Source organism: Chelmon rostratus, chromosome 16 (genome assembly GCF_017976325.1).
Source record: "Chelmon rostratus isolate fCheRos1 chromosome 16, fCheRos1.pri, whole genome shotgun sequence".
In the NCBI taxonomy this organism is placed as follows: domain Eukaryota; kingdom Metazoa; phylum Chordata; class Actinopteri; order Chaetodontiformes; family Chaetodontidae; genus Chelmon; species Chelmon rostratus.
Genome location: NC_055673.1, coordinates 3,112,239 through 3,129,500, shown reverse-complemented (window position 1 = coordinate 3,129,500; position 17,262 = coordinate 3,112,239). Strand labels below are relative to the sequence as shown.

The following is a 17,262-nucleotide window of genomic DNA, read 5'->3' as shown; positions in this document are numbered from 1 at the left end:
AAAGAAATTTGACGGCAGAGGGGACACATTTGAAATCGTAAGATGAGTCTTTATCTCCAAATTTCAACTTAGGCTGCTCATCATCTTTTATAGCTCCATCTTTATTTTTAATCTTTAAAGTGCCAGCTTTGCACATAGTTCCTGCTAGAAAAGACCATCATACCACTGCTATCGGTAAGGCCAAAATGTCGCTAACGTCAGAAAGTTTGACTATGTAATAGTCAAATAGGTATTAACTGCAAATTTCCAAATTCCAATTTCCAAATCCAATCACCAAGAAAAATAAAAACTAAATGAAATCATGGTCGTAAAAATGTCTGTTAATCAGAGATTGCATAATTTCCCCATCAAGTGCCTGAGACACAGCTCGGAGAGGAGGAACGAGTGATACAGAGTGTCTGCGAAGAAGAAAAATGACTGGAAGTAAATATTGGGGGAGGACTGTAAAGCGGGAGAGAGGAGGAAGATGAGGAGAGGAAAGTGAAAAGGGAGGACAAGAGAAGCAGACGGCAAAAAGAGAGGACACAGACGGCCGAAAAGGAAACAGGGAAATGAGAAGAGAGACAGAGAGGAAACAAGAAGTGATGGAGAGGCAGGAGACAATTAAAGATGGAGAGGAGGATGGCGAGGGGAGAAAGGGGAGGAAAGAACAAGGAGGGGAGGGTGGAGGGGAAGAGTCTCTATTCCAACATCAAACAACATCGTGAGGAATTTAATGTTCCTTTTACAGCTCCATTTGCATGTTTATAAGGAGGAGTGGCAGCTCTTGTATTAGACACACATGCACACACACACACACACATACAGTACACACACACACACATTCATATTAGCACTTCACTCCAATCATCACACTGATGTGACTGCCTTCATTAGCACTGATAGGACAGGTCGCAGCAAGGGTGCCGGGGAGTGTGTGTGTGTGTGTGTGTGTTTCACAGAGCTGACATCTTTCACAGCGATGCAGTCACAGAGCTCGAGGAGATCCGCTCGCTGTCACTGACAACCGGTAATTTAGCATGCGGCAAATGCAGCGAGTCGACTGCACATCAGGAGCACCGACTCTCTGCTCAGCGGCGGCGAGCAGGTGAATCTGAGAGAGCGCCGCGACCCGCTCCCCTCCCCCCGATTAACTAACGTCTCAGGCAATGTGATCGCTCGCGACTCCTCGTGGAGAAAGTGTCGTCTCGCTCAGGTCAAAGTCATCCGCACGCGGCGCCGAGTCATGGAAAATGTTGTGGAAAATGTTGTGAATCGAGTGTGACTGAAAAAGGTAAACTGTGGTCAGATCACACATCTGTAAAGAGACAGTGGGCTGACAGGCAAAGTGGAAAACAACTGCAAGTAAGACCAAAGACAGACTAACATGTGAGGGACAAAACCTTGTCATTCCCTCAAGTAGGCTAACCACAAAAGCCATTTTTTAAAAATCCTATAAAGTCAGCATTGCTGTCTATAATCAGTACGTTAACAGGTGTAACCATGCTTCAACAGGACCTACATCACATGGAGGTCTTACGAGGCCTTCTTGTGCAACTATTCTTTTGTGCATAACATTTGAGTTTCTTTTATTTACAGCCCCTGGACATCAAGTTTGGAGATGGTTTGAGCCACGCTAGGAATTCAATGATGATACTAAACTCTAGGAAGTATAAAAATTAAAGTTACTATGATCGATATCATCAGTTGTCAAAGTGCACTCACATTCTTATGCAGCCGTCAGATCAGCAAGACACCTTTAACTGCATCAGTCCACCACACTAACTTTGACCAAATCTGCTTTACTTGCTCAAGTAAACTTATACCAGGTGTTCAGCTGGAAAGCAGTCCTGCACTAAAAGCATCACGAGAGGCTGCACTGGTGCATCCATGTTGCTTGTGGATATATTATATGTTGATTCACTGTTGAGTCAACGGGCCTTTTAATGTGGAAAAAGTGGCACATCGGACCACATCGTACAGACATGTGCCTTCTGAACGGAGCCGGAGATCATGCGTGCAGTCGCTGTTTGCATTGTGATGTGTGCAGAGCGCTGCAGGCAGAGCATGATCAATGGATGAAGTGTTGTGTGTGCTCACGATGGATCTGTGTCTGTCTTGCATGTCTCTGAGTGTATGGGCGTTTGGTTGAGTGTGTATTGAGTTATTCATGCCTTCACGTGCTTCCTCAATGTGAACATGCATGAATCTTTGGCTTTTCCGGTCTCTTCCAGCACTGCCACCTCTCTAGCTTGCTCCTCTCATTCCCTTGATCCCACCATCCCTCCTTCCTTTCTTCCCTTTCTTCCGGCCTGCCACCATGCATTATGCGTCCATATCCAATTATCCCATTTACATGCAAAACGATGCATCAGATGCCTTTGTGACCGCGGCCCCCGCGGGAGCCGAGATGGGAGACAAAGATGGGCAGGAGAGCAGAGCAGAGAGGTAGATGGATGGAAGGAGCGCTAGATAGAGTGAAAGTGGAGGGGGGGGCTGATTTAATAAGTGTGAGGGGGGAATGAAAAATGAGAGAGATGAAGAGTAGAGGGGAGAGCGGGATGGGAGGGCGATTTGTATATGAATGACGGAGATGGAGGGAGGGAGCGGGAGAAAGAAATTGATGGAAAATGACAGATTGCGTGTCGGACTGAAAGACAAATAACCAGTTAACTGAGCTAATGGATGATTGGATCAATCAATCAAACAGGAAATCAATTAATCAATCAATGGGTAATTTTGGTTTTATACATGTGGGCTTTTCACTGAGGGTTGTAAAGATCTGGGAACGTCACTAGAAGAAGTCCGACAGTCGGATGATCAGGCAGGTTTTAAACATTAACGCAGGTGAGTCGGAAAGAAAAAGAATAAACATACAACGCTGATTCCAGAAGAGTTGGGACTAAAGACTGGGAAACGCTCCAGAAACACCTGTTTGGATCCTTCCACAGGTAAACAGGTTGATTGGTAACAGGTGATAGCATCATGATTGAAAGGCTCAGTGGTTCACAGCGAGGATGGAGCGAGGTTCAACACTTTGTGAACACGATTGGATAAAGAGGATTAATACATGGACTCGGGAACACTTAAAACTGCTGCCGGCCAGCAAACGCAGATTGTTTGCAGATGATTACATTCTGTTTTTTTAACGTCGTACATGATGTTTTTTGGAATCTGGGTTGCAATAATTAACAGAGCCACTTCCTGGTTTTCCTGTGCAAAGAGGGATCATTACCAACATCTCAGGAGTCATTACTTTCAGATTTACCTCCCAATGAAATGGCTTAGATCAGGCATGTCAGAGTGATTCCATAAAGGGCCATGTGGCTGCAGGTTTTCGGTCCAACCAAGGAGGAGCACACCAGGCTGGAATCAATTAATCAGCTGATATCAGTCTTCAGCTGATAACTAAGTGATCCCTTGATGTTGATTGGTTGGCCTGGTGTGCTCCTCTTTGGTTGGAACGAAAACCTGCAGCCACATGGCCCTTTAAGGAATCACTTTGACATATGTGGCTTAGATAATCTGGATAAACAGCTTTTTGCCCTGTTTGAGTAAAATCAAATCAGAACTTTTAGATATAACGACCAAAGCTACAGAAATAAACATGTCGAAAGAGTTTGTGGTGTGTGTGGCGTATTTGAGTACTGAGTGTTTTCATGTCACATTGTGCGATAAAGCCAATGTCACTCATCCATGTCTTTCTCTCGACTCCCTGCCAACCCATTCTGTTTCTCTATGTGTGTGCACATCAGTTTTCTCCAGTCTGGGATTTACTCTGAAGTTTATCAGCCAGGTCCTGCCAAGCAGTGGTATGATGATGATGTAGGAAGAACTCCGCTGATACAAGCTTGAGTTGAAGAGACCTTTATTAACAAGCAGTATCAGATCAGATGCCGGCCATCCGAGAGAGCTTCAGGGTCAGATCAGAAGACTCTGCCCTTAACATACAGACAACACAATATATAGCATGGCGCTTTGTCTTACTCCACCAATACCTTTCCTAACTCAAAAACCAGATCATGTTCTGGACATTGTCCCACTAAGGAATGTTTTCCTTTGCGACAATCTATATCTATCTCTTTGAGAGGTTTACGTCCTAATAGTCCCTCTATAAACTTTACCACCTCTGGTTTTCCTTTCCCTGATCTGACCTTATGTGGCCTCACATACCCCAACTAAAAGTGGTCTACATTTAAACAAATCAGTTTACCCCGATTATGCTTAATCTAACATATATTTGATATTTGATTGATCTGATCATATACCTCAACTCATTAACTAAACTGCTTATTAAAGGTTGTGTTCAGATTGTGTAGAGCACTCTCACACACGCGTACATTAAAAGAGTTATTTGTGGCTGTACTCATTCAGGTTCTTCATGAAGTAGCACTTCCTTAAATAACTCCGACGTGAGAGAGTTCTTTTCCTAACCCCCCTCCACCCAACGTGGATCAGCAGGGAAACGCTTTCCAGGGAATCTACAAAAGTGAATTTCATTAGAAGAAAGTCACTTGATCTGCCTAAGTCAGACTCCTCATGCCTTGTATTAGCTTTGGCTGAACTTTGAAATACATTTATGCATGGAACAAGGATTTTGTTCCCAAAGTCTTACATCGGAGCCATGCTGGAAACCTCGCCTCACAGTCAGTCCGGAGAACAAGACTCATTACAGGAACAGGGAATGAGATTAGATTCATTGAACGGTGGGAAAACATGAAAGGCTCAGATGGTGCAGAGAAAGAGCAGGAGAGGCACCAAGCTAGAGCCAAGGATGAGCTTTAATGTGAAAATGTGCATCTATGGTTATTATGCATGTTAATCTGTGTTACTTTCTATGTATCAGGGTCATAAATGAAAAACGGTTCACTCAAAGCAAAAAAATACCCTTGAAAGTTCCAAAAGGCCCTAAAACTAAAAGAACAGCAATAAAAAAAACAACAACTTTAAAACAAAATGGTAATTTTTTACAATTTAAAACAACTTTGCACATGTGTATTTGAGGGCAATACTGGCCAAAGGAAGGATGGAGGTCGCATGTGTTTTGAAAGCTCATCACATAATTGGTCAGAGCAGATGAGCAGGAAAAATAACATTAGAGCATCCATTACCCCGGGCAGAACCATTAACAAAAGCCTTGGCATAATTAGGCAGTAAAGTCGGCCCGCCTTTTTAAAACCCCCAAAGCACATATTACCAAACTCATTCTCGGCCTGCCCTCCCATTGGCCCTTCCCATCTCAATAAATTACCCTGATTGCCGAGGACACGAGTCATGTAACTTTAACTCGCTCCTGGGGACGTACCTCATGTATGTTTAAAGCGGGAGGCGCAGTGTGACGGGTCAGTGCTGACAGCCGGAGAGAGGACGGAGGGACAGACAGATGTACGTCGTGGCCAGCGGCTAAGTCTGTCAAGACATCAACTGCAACAGGTTTTGGTTTCAGTTCTTCAGAATCAGATATTTTGCACCGACACTCAACAACCACACAGGCGCGAATCAGAGAAGGCAAAGACAGACAGAGCGAAGCAGCAGAAGCCTCAAAACAAAGAGCTCTGCAGCCTGAAAACATGCTGAAGCGAGTTACGGGTTGAAACACTGGAGACCTTGATACTCTACTCTCTCGCTGTTGCAGCAGTCCCGTTTAAGCTTTTTCAGACGTCATGTAGTGAATGCATCAACCTCAGACCTCTACTGTATGTGCTCCCACATGGCATCCTGGGAAATGCAGTAAACCGATGAACAGTACGCCTATCGCATCCCGGTGTCACGCGTGCTGATCCAGTAGAGGATAATGTGTCAGTGTCAGGTTTTGCCTGTATGATGGTGTGGTGCCAGCAGGGGGCAATAATGACAGTATAAAGGGCAACAAAGTCCACCTACAGATGGAGGCTGGAGTGATGGTGCAGACACAGGACTTTCACACAAGGTTCAATTCATGTTTCAGACCAGTCACCGTTGATTGTTTTAAGAAAGTAATTATTTTTAACCAAACCATAATCTTTTTCTGAACCTAACCAAGTAGTTCTGCTGCCTAAACTAAAAAAAAAAGCAACTGGCATCTAAAATGTTTCTCAGCAAGCTTTAGTTTAAATGAGAACGAACGAACAAGCTCTTTTCAGGCCAAAGAAAGCCAGAACATGACACTGACACAGTGGACTGGTGGGTCCATTATTGCCTATCGCTGGTACGCTCCACTTCTTTAGGGAGTCATTGGCCATCTACCTGTTCAGTTATTCAAGTATGAGGACATGTTGGACTGCCACATCAAAGGGTGCATCAGTTTCATAAGCCCACAACTTAAAGTCCATGAAGCTAAAAGAGAATAAACTACATATCTTGTGTATCCGAAAAAGATACTGAATATCAGATTCAAGTGGATGCCCGAAAACACAAGAAAGGAAAAAATAAGAGAGGAAGAGGAAGGAAAGGTGTCTCACCCAGTCAAGAAAGAAAGGATACGTGAATGTATGTGTGAGAGAGAAAGAACACGAGCTAATACCAGGCCAGGAAACACAACAGATGGGAGGGTGACAAGCAGACATGTTGATGAGCAACGAGGGAAGGTGTGAAAAGAGGAGAGCGAGACAGAAAGAGTGAAAGAGGCAGATGATGAAAAAGGTCCTGTGACCGGACGTAGAGTTCTGACACGCCATCACTCTTCACATCTTTCACTGTCATTTAGTTCTTTATAAAGAGGGAAGAGGGAAAAGAGGAAGCTTGAAATGAGCATTTCGCCAATGGAATCTGGTAAAACGTGTGAATTAGACCTTTGGCCTTAGAAAATAAAACAAACTTTGTTCAAGTCTTTGCAACTTGATTAATCACCACTTATTAAAGTAATTCCAGGTCTCCAGTTCCCCAAACGATCAAATGATTTAATCTGTTCTGTGAGTGAGTCACTGTCGAGGACTGAAACATTAAATAGCTACGACATATTTCCCCCCTTTTTTATGTTTACACTTGATAAATATTGCTGTTGGCTGTTAGCACTGTGGGCTCCCGTGTTGCATGAGTATTTCATGTCGTTCCATATGAAAAGAATCATGCTACACGGGCCACTATCACTCTGAGTGATACGTACATATCACACAGGCGAAAGCTCTCCTGCTGTGTGACGGCATCATCGAAACGTCAGAGAAACGAGGGATCTCGCAGATGAGAATCTCAATCAGGGACAAAGTGACGTGGCTTCTCACACGCAGACGCTGTCTGGAGGTCCCTCTGGTTGTCCTGAATGAATCTGGCTGCTGAAGATGACACAGTGCGGTTATTAAAAGAGTGAGACGCAGGCGAGCAGGCGGTGTGACACTCCTCTCCAGATGAGCAGTCGTCCCTCTGGGGGTTTGAGGTGACTGGCTGAGGTCCAGTCTGGCTCTCCTCCTCCACTGTCTCCTTCAGCCTTATCTTCTTGCAGTTTCTCTCCAGTTTTTCCTCCTCTCTACCTTATTCTCATTCACTCCTCTCTCCCCCTCCTGTCTTTCTTTCTCCTCTGTTCTGTCTCGTTGGGTTTTTACATTAAGCTTTATCATCTGGCTGAATGTTATAATTAACAGTTGATAATGACGTCGTCTTTCTTCTCTGCATCTTCTGTCCTACATTGTGCACTGCTGCGTTTCTATACTTGAGTTAATGCTTCAATCCGGAGACAATTACAGCATCTCGTTCTGTTTGGTTCCTGCACCCTCGCTGTCCTATTCTGGTCCTCCTGGCGTCTTTCTGTCCGAAGCGTCTGCTGACATCCTCTCTGTCAGCGCTGTGTTTTACTGATTCAGTTACAATGCGCTGCATGTCTCAGTTGTCTGAAGGCATTAAACCCTCCTTAAATCCGCCTCTCCTCCCTCCTCTGCATGTCTGATGAATGAAGTGGCTATAATCGTTCAAATCACGATGTGATTGTGGCTTTTGCCTCGATTCGCCTGATTAGTGTGTTAAACGAAAGAGCGGGCGAGCCTACTCGTCTGTTCAACGCAGTTTCCTTCACCACAAGGATCTGGTTTCATTGCTCTGGCATTTTTAAAAAGGTAAGCAACAAGTTGAAGTTAAATTTAAGTCTACCTAAAGTTTTAGGCTAAGACAGTAAAACCGAGCACAAAAAAGCAACCTTTGATGCATGTCATGTTTCCTGCTGCTGAGTAAAGGCAAAAGAGAGCCGGACAAATAAAGCACTGGTGGGCGGCGTGCTGCTTCAGACATGAAATGGAAAGCAGGAAGTCCAGTAATCGGAAGGCTCATCAAAAAACCAAAGCACTGCACGGCGGCTCTCAACGCTCCGAGAGAAGATTTTACAACTCTGAAAAGTTTTCACGGCGGGAGTTATTTCACGTTTTGACTCAACACTCACAAGGTAAACAGTCGAAACACAGCGCACACTCGACCGCCACCGCACCGACAGACCGGCTGCATTTCATCCACCGAGCGCTGAGGTTCGGCCTGAACACAGACAAACATGTAGTGTGACTTCTCACTGGCTGTAATGATCCCACTGAAGATCACCAACTCTGCAGATCAGGTCTCTTTTAGCTCATTACTTTGGCTTTATGACACAGTTGCGGTTAAGCGCGCCATAACAAATACGACGATACCGCAGGACTGTGGGTCTGTCAGGTTGAGCTGTGGCCAAAAATTAATGAATGCACTTTAAAGCTTTGGTAAATTTGAAGTGGAGCACTTTGGTTTAAAGAGAACTCATCTGAGTATGAAATACTTGCCCCTTATGAATAAAATTCACAAACCACTTTGGTGGGATAATCGTCCTTTTGCTGTTCATCTCAATGCTCGGTGCTGCATCAAAATATGGCTAAATGCACAATGTCCTTCGTATCAGCCAAAGCTCTGCAAAACAAATACAGTGAAGACCACGCTGAGAGCAAACACAGACATTGAGGAAGGACGTTTTACAGCAGGAGTGCGTTGAGACTTTTTTCTGCCTCACTACTGGAATCCACTGTAACTGAGTGAACTCCAGCTGTGTAAAAACACAGACCTTTAAATACTGTTGCTTCTCTTCAGCTAAACACTGAACAGGCGTGCGTCTCTGAATATAAGCGAGTGTGTTTTGTGCCGTGTTTCAGTGCACCGCGCACATGTTTGAACATCACCGTGCTCTGCTGTGCTGCATGTGTTAATTGATTTCACTGCACCGGCTCACATTGTGCTCTGCTGCTGCTGTTTGTAATCTGATGGCTCGAAGCTGCAGAATGATTTCCAAGCAGACGGCCAAATCACCACCACCACCACCATCGTCGTCGTTATCTCTGCCCCTCTCTCCCGTCATCTCCATCTCCCATTCACTCTTTCTCTCCATCCTCTCAGCTCTCCTCCAGCTCTGCCTGCCAAACCTCCATCTCGCACACTTCCTGTCTTCTCAGTGCTCACACGCGTTCCCTCCTTTTCCTCTGTGTGTGCATCCTGAGATCTGCGTTGCCAGAGCCTGTAAACGTGAGCAGCTGGTTGTTCAGTGGATTTCTGCCTTTTTGGTGACTGCAGTCGTGCAGCTATGATGTTTTTTCTTTTTGTTAAATACATGTGTCTCAGCTGTCAGAGTGCACAAAGAGCAGAAAGACTGACTGATGGAGATCGTTAGGAAGCAAAACAGCTCTTAAATGTGTATTGTCTCATCTGACTTTTCCCGTGTGTGGATGCTGTTTTTCAAGCGTCTCCTGTTGTAAGAAAGATGATACACGATGTCTGCGTGAGGCTGCTCGACTACACTCTCCATCGCTGTGTAAAAGATTTATGTGCGGGACGTAGAGACGTGTGGACAAGAGCGTCGTCTCCTAATCCAATCTCAATATTTCAGAAACGTAAAGTCCATAAATCTGTAAGATAATTAACATCAACTTTGCTTTACTGGCTTTTAATTATTAATTATTCAGGGGAGATTTGCTGAGCATACATTTGCTCTGCTTCCCACTCATTTGGTGCTGTTCACTCAGACAGAGGGGCACTGGTGGCAAGTGTGTACCTCCATTAATCAACACCATTTTACTTTCGTGTGAAAGAGGCGTCACGGGTTTGAAAGGCATAACTACTGAAACACTGCCTTGCATTCAGACCTCAGTTTTTTAGAAAGAAAGAGCCACATGGGAGCTGTTTGTAGCGGGAGGTTCACAACAGGTCATAACATCAATCATGTGGGGAGTTTCCCATAACAACAAGCTTTGTGTGAGCTTCGAGACAATACAAGACTGGAATCAGAATGTGAAACGAAACTTGACATTAGGCAGCATTAGTAAAAAGGAAAACGCAGCTGAAAATCTTTTGTCATGTTTGTGCTGTCTGTGAGCGTAAAAGATGGCTCTCAATAGTACGTATCATTCCTCTTTTCAGAGCAGCTGCAGCGAGCTTCGATTCAGAGCAGCTACAATGGATTCCAATCACTCTTCAGGGTCACAGCACAAAATGTGCCAAACTGCTAATGAAAACTGCTCAAACCACTCCTGCAGCATGATCTACCTCTGTACCGTAGCTCCAGCCCAGTATCTCTTGGAGTGATGTTCCTATTGGATGATTTTAAACATCATGACTTACATCAACAGCAAAGCTTCAAAACCGGTAGCAGTATTATGCCCATATCGACCCGGTATCACGGCCAGTCAACCATTTCACTGCCACGTTTTCTCACAGAGGCATGAAAACAACACGTTTTCTATTCGCGGTCAAGTTAGCAATTCTAAATGTGCAATTTCCACGTAGACTTTCAAAATAAAGCTTGCTGATGCGCCAAAACTACTCTGTTAGGATTAGCAAAAGATCATGGATCAAGTTAAAATAACTGTTGCCTTTATCTGTCACGCTTCACAGAAAGTTCATCCTTTGCATCTGTCATTATCGCCCCCTGGTACATTCATACACACTCACTTTTCACCTTACAGCGACACACCATCCTCCAGTGGAGGGGGTTTGTTACACACTTTGGCGCGAGGCTGCGACATTCTTGTCTGGCAATATGGTTGGAAAATCAAGATTTGGAACAAAACTTGGTATCAATAGTATAAGATTAGCCCAATAAAAGTCAATCTTTTGTGTTTCAAATTCAACTTCTAGGCTTGTGAAGCAGCTCTGACAAGTTTTTCGCTTGCTTCTTTGTGGGGGGGACAAAGAAGCCCACCCCCAGGAGTATAATCCACTGCTGATCAGTGTGTTTCAAACAACGGTCACTTGACCAATGACTTCCACCAGAGGATCAAGAGGGTGATAGTGTGCCATGTTTTGTTGTAGAGGAGCTATGAATGTCTGAAACATTCAGATTTTGGTTTTCAATGGATGAAATGAACATATTTTCATTTTACGACTTTGCGCCCTTTGGGTATATCAGATATATGAAATTTAAAGCTAAAAGCTACAAGCAAAGTCAATGCAATTAGATTTATGAAGTACTGAAATACATGTGGCTAAAATGAACCACAAATACACTGAATAACCTTTGGATTTACCCAGATTCATCCAGACTTTTAAAATGACAAGTGAGGCCTTTAATATTTGAACATGAACATGTGTATGTTTACATGTGAACAAGGCTACACAATCGTTAAAACACCAACAGATTCAGATTCAGCAGCACTTCAGTCAAAAGGCAGCCATTTTCGCAAAGGTGTTCATCTCCCTCGAGACTAAAAACCCTTCACGTGTTACAGGTGTCATTCATGCTGCAGTAGCAAGGACTATCACTGCCACTCGATGAGACTCCCACGAGCCCTGGCGCCTGTCAGCGTGACAGACAGCCCCGCTGCTGATCGAGTGCATTCAAAAGCCAGATTCTGAGGGGCATGAAATGTTTTGCCGGGTTGAAAATGAACCTCCTCACTTCGTTAAAAAGCACAGGCAGTCAGCCCGCAGTAATCATCCATCTGCAGTCGAACTTGTTGTCTGTGCAGGGAAGATTTCTCTGACACTGTCATCAATCTGTCATATCTGCACCAATCTGTTATTTTCGGCTGTTACCGGTTGTAATTTAGCTTTCTGTTGCGCCTGCTCTCCCTCAACCCGCCTCATCTGCATCTATTTCAGGAAGAAATGCTACATTACACAGAACGTCTTTCACCACACATACAATTAGAGCAAACAGGTGTGAACATCGAGGTTTCGCAGTTCACATTAAAGGGAGATTATGGAACTTTTTAAAGGAGAAATAAGAAATAAAACGCACCTTTGTTCAATTCACTGCAGTGGTTTTGCTGTTTTAGCCGTGCTCGCTATGGTATGACCAGTAGCTTACGGTGGCTCATCTCTATCAGATATCTGCATATGAATGCAGGATCCAGCGAGAGACAAGATTTTGGTATCAGATGTGTTCTGGTTTCCGTTTGTATTATTTGACCAAACACATTTAACCGGCCTTTGGCTGCATGCAGGTGAACAGTCCATGTGGAGGGCAAAAGAGGCAGAATGCACTGGCTATCGTCTGATGATGATTTAGCTTCTTATTAGCTTTTTTTTTTTTTTTTACCTGTATTAATATGAAGATATTGGTTTATATAGATTAGCCAAAATGTGAGCCAATCCTCAAGTTGTTAATTAGACAGTAAACAATAACTGGCGCACAGATGATGGGGCCTTGGTATGGAAATCCATTATCCGGATATTTACACAGGCTACTCTGGAAGCCCCCAAACATTGGCCGTTGGTCCCACGTCATCGTCAGACAATGTCCACTGGGCTCTGAGACTCGTTGCCCCTTTTCAGTGGTAGATACACTTAAACATGTGGACAGAGGAAGACATGGACCAAGCCAGACGCTCTACAATCTGAGCTACAGCCACCCTTAAAGAAAACTAAACAATTAATCGAAATTGCATCTGTCTGTGTGTTCAGATTCAACAAGAAGCCAGCTTTAAAGGTAGTATGATTGCATATGAAGTCAATGGGAAGACACAAGTGGTTGGTGGCTCAAACAAAGACAAAGACATGTGATGTGGATCGAAAAACGTTCACCTTGAGTGAAGAATTTGTGACTCTGGAGACGAAACAAAAGAGAACTACAGTTCCTCAGCTGTGAGGTAAGTCGGAAACTGAGCTGTCACCCAAAAATAGACCCAAACACACTCCGATAAACACACAGACACAGACGGAAACGAAAAAAACAGTGCTTTTGCTGTGGTTGCAGATGTTCTCCATACACACGCAGCCTGGCATCATCTGTGCGGAGTTCATGTGAACTAGTTAATACCGACAACGGTGACATGACCCCAGATACTCATCATCACAATCATCTCCGCCGCCGCGCACGAACAAACAGAAAGTTTCTAATTTCAGCTTCATCTGCTTCCCTTTAAAATGCAAATTGTTTTCACACCTGTCTGTCCTGGGAGTTTGCCTTGTTTTGTTTTCCTTCCAGCAACACACTTCTTCACATTCAGTTCAGCATGAGGCCCGAGAGCCAGCACAGCTGCAGTCCTCTGTTAGCTGTTCAAATGCGGCAGTGAGGGATTCAGTGCCTTGCTCAAGGGTATTTTGACATCATCTGTCAAGATCAGCGTTTCTTGTTCACGTCTGTCTCCTGACGCAGAGGTTTTTCCAGAACGTTGATGTAACGGAACACAATGTACAAACCGCCTTTCATGCACACATTCTGCATCTCTCCTGCAGACAGTTCATTTGTGAGTGTTATTCAGCACAACTGCATTAGTAAATTTGAACACAACCCTCCAGAGCCAGCCTTGCAGCACTTTACCAGACAGCTCCTGTAACCCTGACAGCTGCAAAGAGTGAGAAACCTGACTTCTCCAAACAGTTCCCAGAGGGGATTTTGCCAAAGAGCAGCAGCAGTCAATCAAGCATGCGGTTAAAATTTGGACTTCGGCTGTCCTGCTCCTCTGCTCACTGTCCCTCCACATGTTTCAAGTCTCTCTGGGTAAGAATGGGAAATTGTGCATAATGTAAATATAAAGCTTGGATGTTTTGGAGATACTGTACCTGGTTTCTAACTGTGACACAGATATGAAAAATGTCTGGGGGCTGCAACAGCAGTGTTTGCTCTGTTTCACTTTAGGTGCTGCCTCCTTGAACGTGGACAAAATATTAATCTGTCTGACTTTGGACACAACAAGCACATCCTTTCTGGTCTTCAGCATGAGCAAGCTGCTCAGTTCATGTTTGGGTGAAATGTCACCACTCGCGCTGTAAACTGGGTTTACCGCTTTGTTGGTCATCTGACCCTGAACTTTGTTGCTTAGTTGCAGAATCAATAAGCTCTCACTGTCTTTTGTATGAAATATGTCCAATATGTCAATCCAAAGCAAGAAAAATGTTTGTTTGACCCCATAATACTGATAAAATAATTAATCCTCTAAATCTGCAGCATTAGCAAATACAAGGCAAGTTACACAGAAATCCAGGTCTCCACTGTCTCCACTGTCATTTCCACCACAGGAACCCTCCACAGGGACTAGGAACCTTTGGAGGAACTCCACCACAGTGACCGAAATGAAGGGGGCATTATTTTAGTTTTACATCAGGCTAATATGTCTTTAGACCACAGTGGAGACACAGACAACAATGGGCTGGAGGAGCCTTTTAGCTCCTTGGAAAGGCGATCCCGGGCCTGAAAGATTCGGGTACCCTGGATGGAAGCACGGCTACTGAAACAAACCAGCTATTTTCAGGCCAGAATGACTCAGCTCTCTGGATTTGCTCTGAACGTGGAAGCTTCATTAAAGCCGCCTGCCGCTGTTTGCTTTTCCATGCTGTTCGGCTGTTTGCTCGCTCGCTCTGCAGCGCGTCAGGAGCCGGTGCGATCGGCACCGAAATTCAAAGTCACCCCCTGTCATCTCCTCTCCCCTCCCTCTCACCTGATTCTGTCTGGCACTCTGTGAGTCTGGTTGCCGTCGCTCTGGCAGTTGCCGGCGTACTGCGACCGGCTGGTGGCCCCCTGGTCCCTCCGCAGAGCCATCGCCCCATGGGTGAGGACGGAGACGCCTTTGGCAATGCGCCTGCAGGATTAAGGAGAGAACAATGTGAGACAGAGACAGGGAGACATTTTCAAAGGTCTTTTCTGACACTGCTGAGGTCCAGGGAAATACAGGAGAGCGAGCCTGTCCGGGGGGAAGATAGTTGTTACTGCTTGAATAAAGTGCAGAGCCGGTGACAATGAAAATGCAAGAAGGCTCAAACTTAACAGTACTGAACTTATGTGGAGAATGAATGGACTCCTCCACACCTTAAATGTGAACTGAGCAAATCTTTTAAAGAACTCCAATCTTGGCAGTTTAAATTACGCGTGACTTCGACAAAATGAAATGTAATTACATCTCCACTGACTGAAACACTGTAGAATTACCCAGTTTCTACAAATAAGGCTGCGGTGGTGTGTGCGTGCACTTCTCTGCACACGGAAAGTGATGAATCAAAGCTAAAGAGCAAAATCCAAACTGTCTCCTCATTATCTCAAAACTGGACTTATCAGCATTAGATCTTCATCCTTTTGTCTTTGTGAGTGTGCTGTCAGGATCTCTGGGTGTTAAAGTGATATTACAAAATTTTCGGAAAAACATAAGTCTCTCGTCCAGTGTTGTGTTGGCACTGTGACAATGAGGCCTGATCTACACCCAGTTCACACAGTCAAAGATGTTTAACATTTATAGCGACTCGTCCTCACTCCCAGGCAGAGGACTTTCACCCAGGAGACCAGGGTTTATGTCCCGTGTGAAACCTACAGTGAAGGTCTTTTGTAAGTGAACTAATGCACATAATTTAATATATGTCAGTTACATGCATGTCTTACATACTTATTTTAAGCCAAGCCATGATCTTTTTCCAAACCCGGCCGAGCAGTTTTGCTTTGAGCTGCATGGAGTTTCAGCAACGGACTGAGATAACAGTGCAGAAACTCTGCATCAAATCTGTGAGAATGAGCAATTCATTGACTCTGCAGCACCTACAATGCACTGTGCTGAAAATGGACAGACTTTTATACACAGGATTACATCCACTGTAGAGCATCCCATCACTGATTTGGATTTGGCTGACACGCCACCCTGGATGTCTCCTGACGCCACTGGATCAGCTGTTGAGGCTCCCGAACCAGCCTTACCCCATGATGCTTCTTGCCGGCACAGGACTGACGCTAGACCAAAAGCATGAACTCCAGCCGGGACTGGACAGCGAACGCTCACTCCACGACCTGAAGTCCCGTTGCAGAAGACCCACTGACTCTGAACGACAGGTATATGTTGAACTATGTTGAGGTAAAAACTAATCACACCACTGGCATTAAGGCTGGCCAAAACCCAAGACATAGCCCCAAAACCACTGCTAGGTAGAGGGTCGAAGGAATACAGCTCTCTCCACACCAAATAAGACAAGAGCCAGAAGAAAAACTGACACCATTCTGATACAGGACTCTATAACCAAGCATGTCAGAATGAAGACTGAATATCTAACTACGACCGACAAATCTATAATCATCTGCGAAGGAAAACTGGCTGCTGCCCTGTAAAGATTTTTCCCTACAACTGGAGAAACTGTCAGTCACAACATGTGTCCATATCAGGCTCCATTCATCAGATCTTTCAGTGGACTCCTGCCCTGAACACATGGCTGACATCGGTGTGCCTCACCCATTGGGATAGAGGTAATGGACAATTTCAATAGCTTTTGGAACTGTAAAGACCACGTTAAGCCTGATGGGATACATCCAAACATCACTGGCTGCAGACTGCTTGGTGCCAACCTGCGACATGCTCTTGGCATGCTGAACCAAACCAAGAATGCACAGATAGGCATGAAGGACAACACACACACACACACATTGATAAACTGTCAAACAACAGTAACACTAAATGTTATTGCAGCATTACATTAACTGAGCTCTGTAACTCGTCCACCTCATGTGTTGACTGTGTACCTAAAGCAGGTGTTTGACCACATTTCAAGTCATGTCCTGAAGATTATAAATACATCTCTACAAACACACATCTTCCCAGATGCTTTCAAAACAGCTCACCAGAGAAACCCAACCTAGATTTTAATGCACTAACCAGCTATAGGCCTATATCCAACCGCCCATTCATCAGTAAGATACTGGAAGAGATTCAGTGCAAATTAACTCCTTTCTGAAAGAAAATAACATCCTAGAGGAATTTCAGTCATGCTTCAGAACAGACCACAGCACTGAGACTGCTCTTAATGATATAATCAGCGACCTCAGACTAAATTCTCATGAAAATAATCTTGTCTCAAAAATGTTTCACCGCTCATTTTATGTGTACGACACAATAAATAACATAACTAACTATAGCAAGCGTTTTTATGAGGCTCCAAAGGCCACCTTGTACACCTGTG

The 17,262-nt window shown here is 44.5% G+C and overlaps 1 protein-coding gene across 1 annotated transcript in view; it reads right to left on the bottom strand.

The window, feature by feature from the left end:
- The window catches only part of grin2da (glutamate receptor, ionotropic, N-methyl D-aspartate 2D, a), a 116,705-nt gene that overhangs the window by 79,102 nt on the left and 20,341 nt on the right, over positions 1–17,262 (bottom strand). Inside the window, exon 6 of the mRNA XM_041955926.1 lies at positions 14,772–14,912. Coding sequence (XP_041811860.1) covers positions 14,772–14,912 — 141 coding nt within the window. The remainder of the gene's footprint in view (positions 1–14,771; positions 14,913–17,262) is intronic.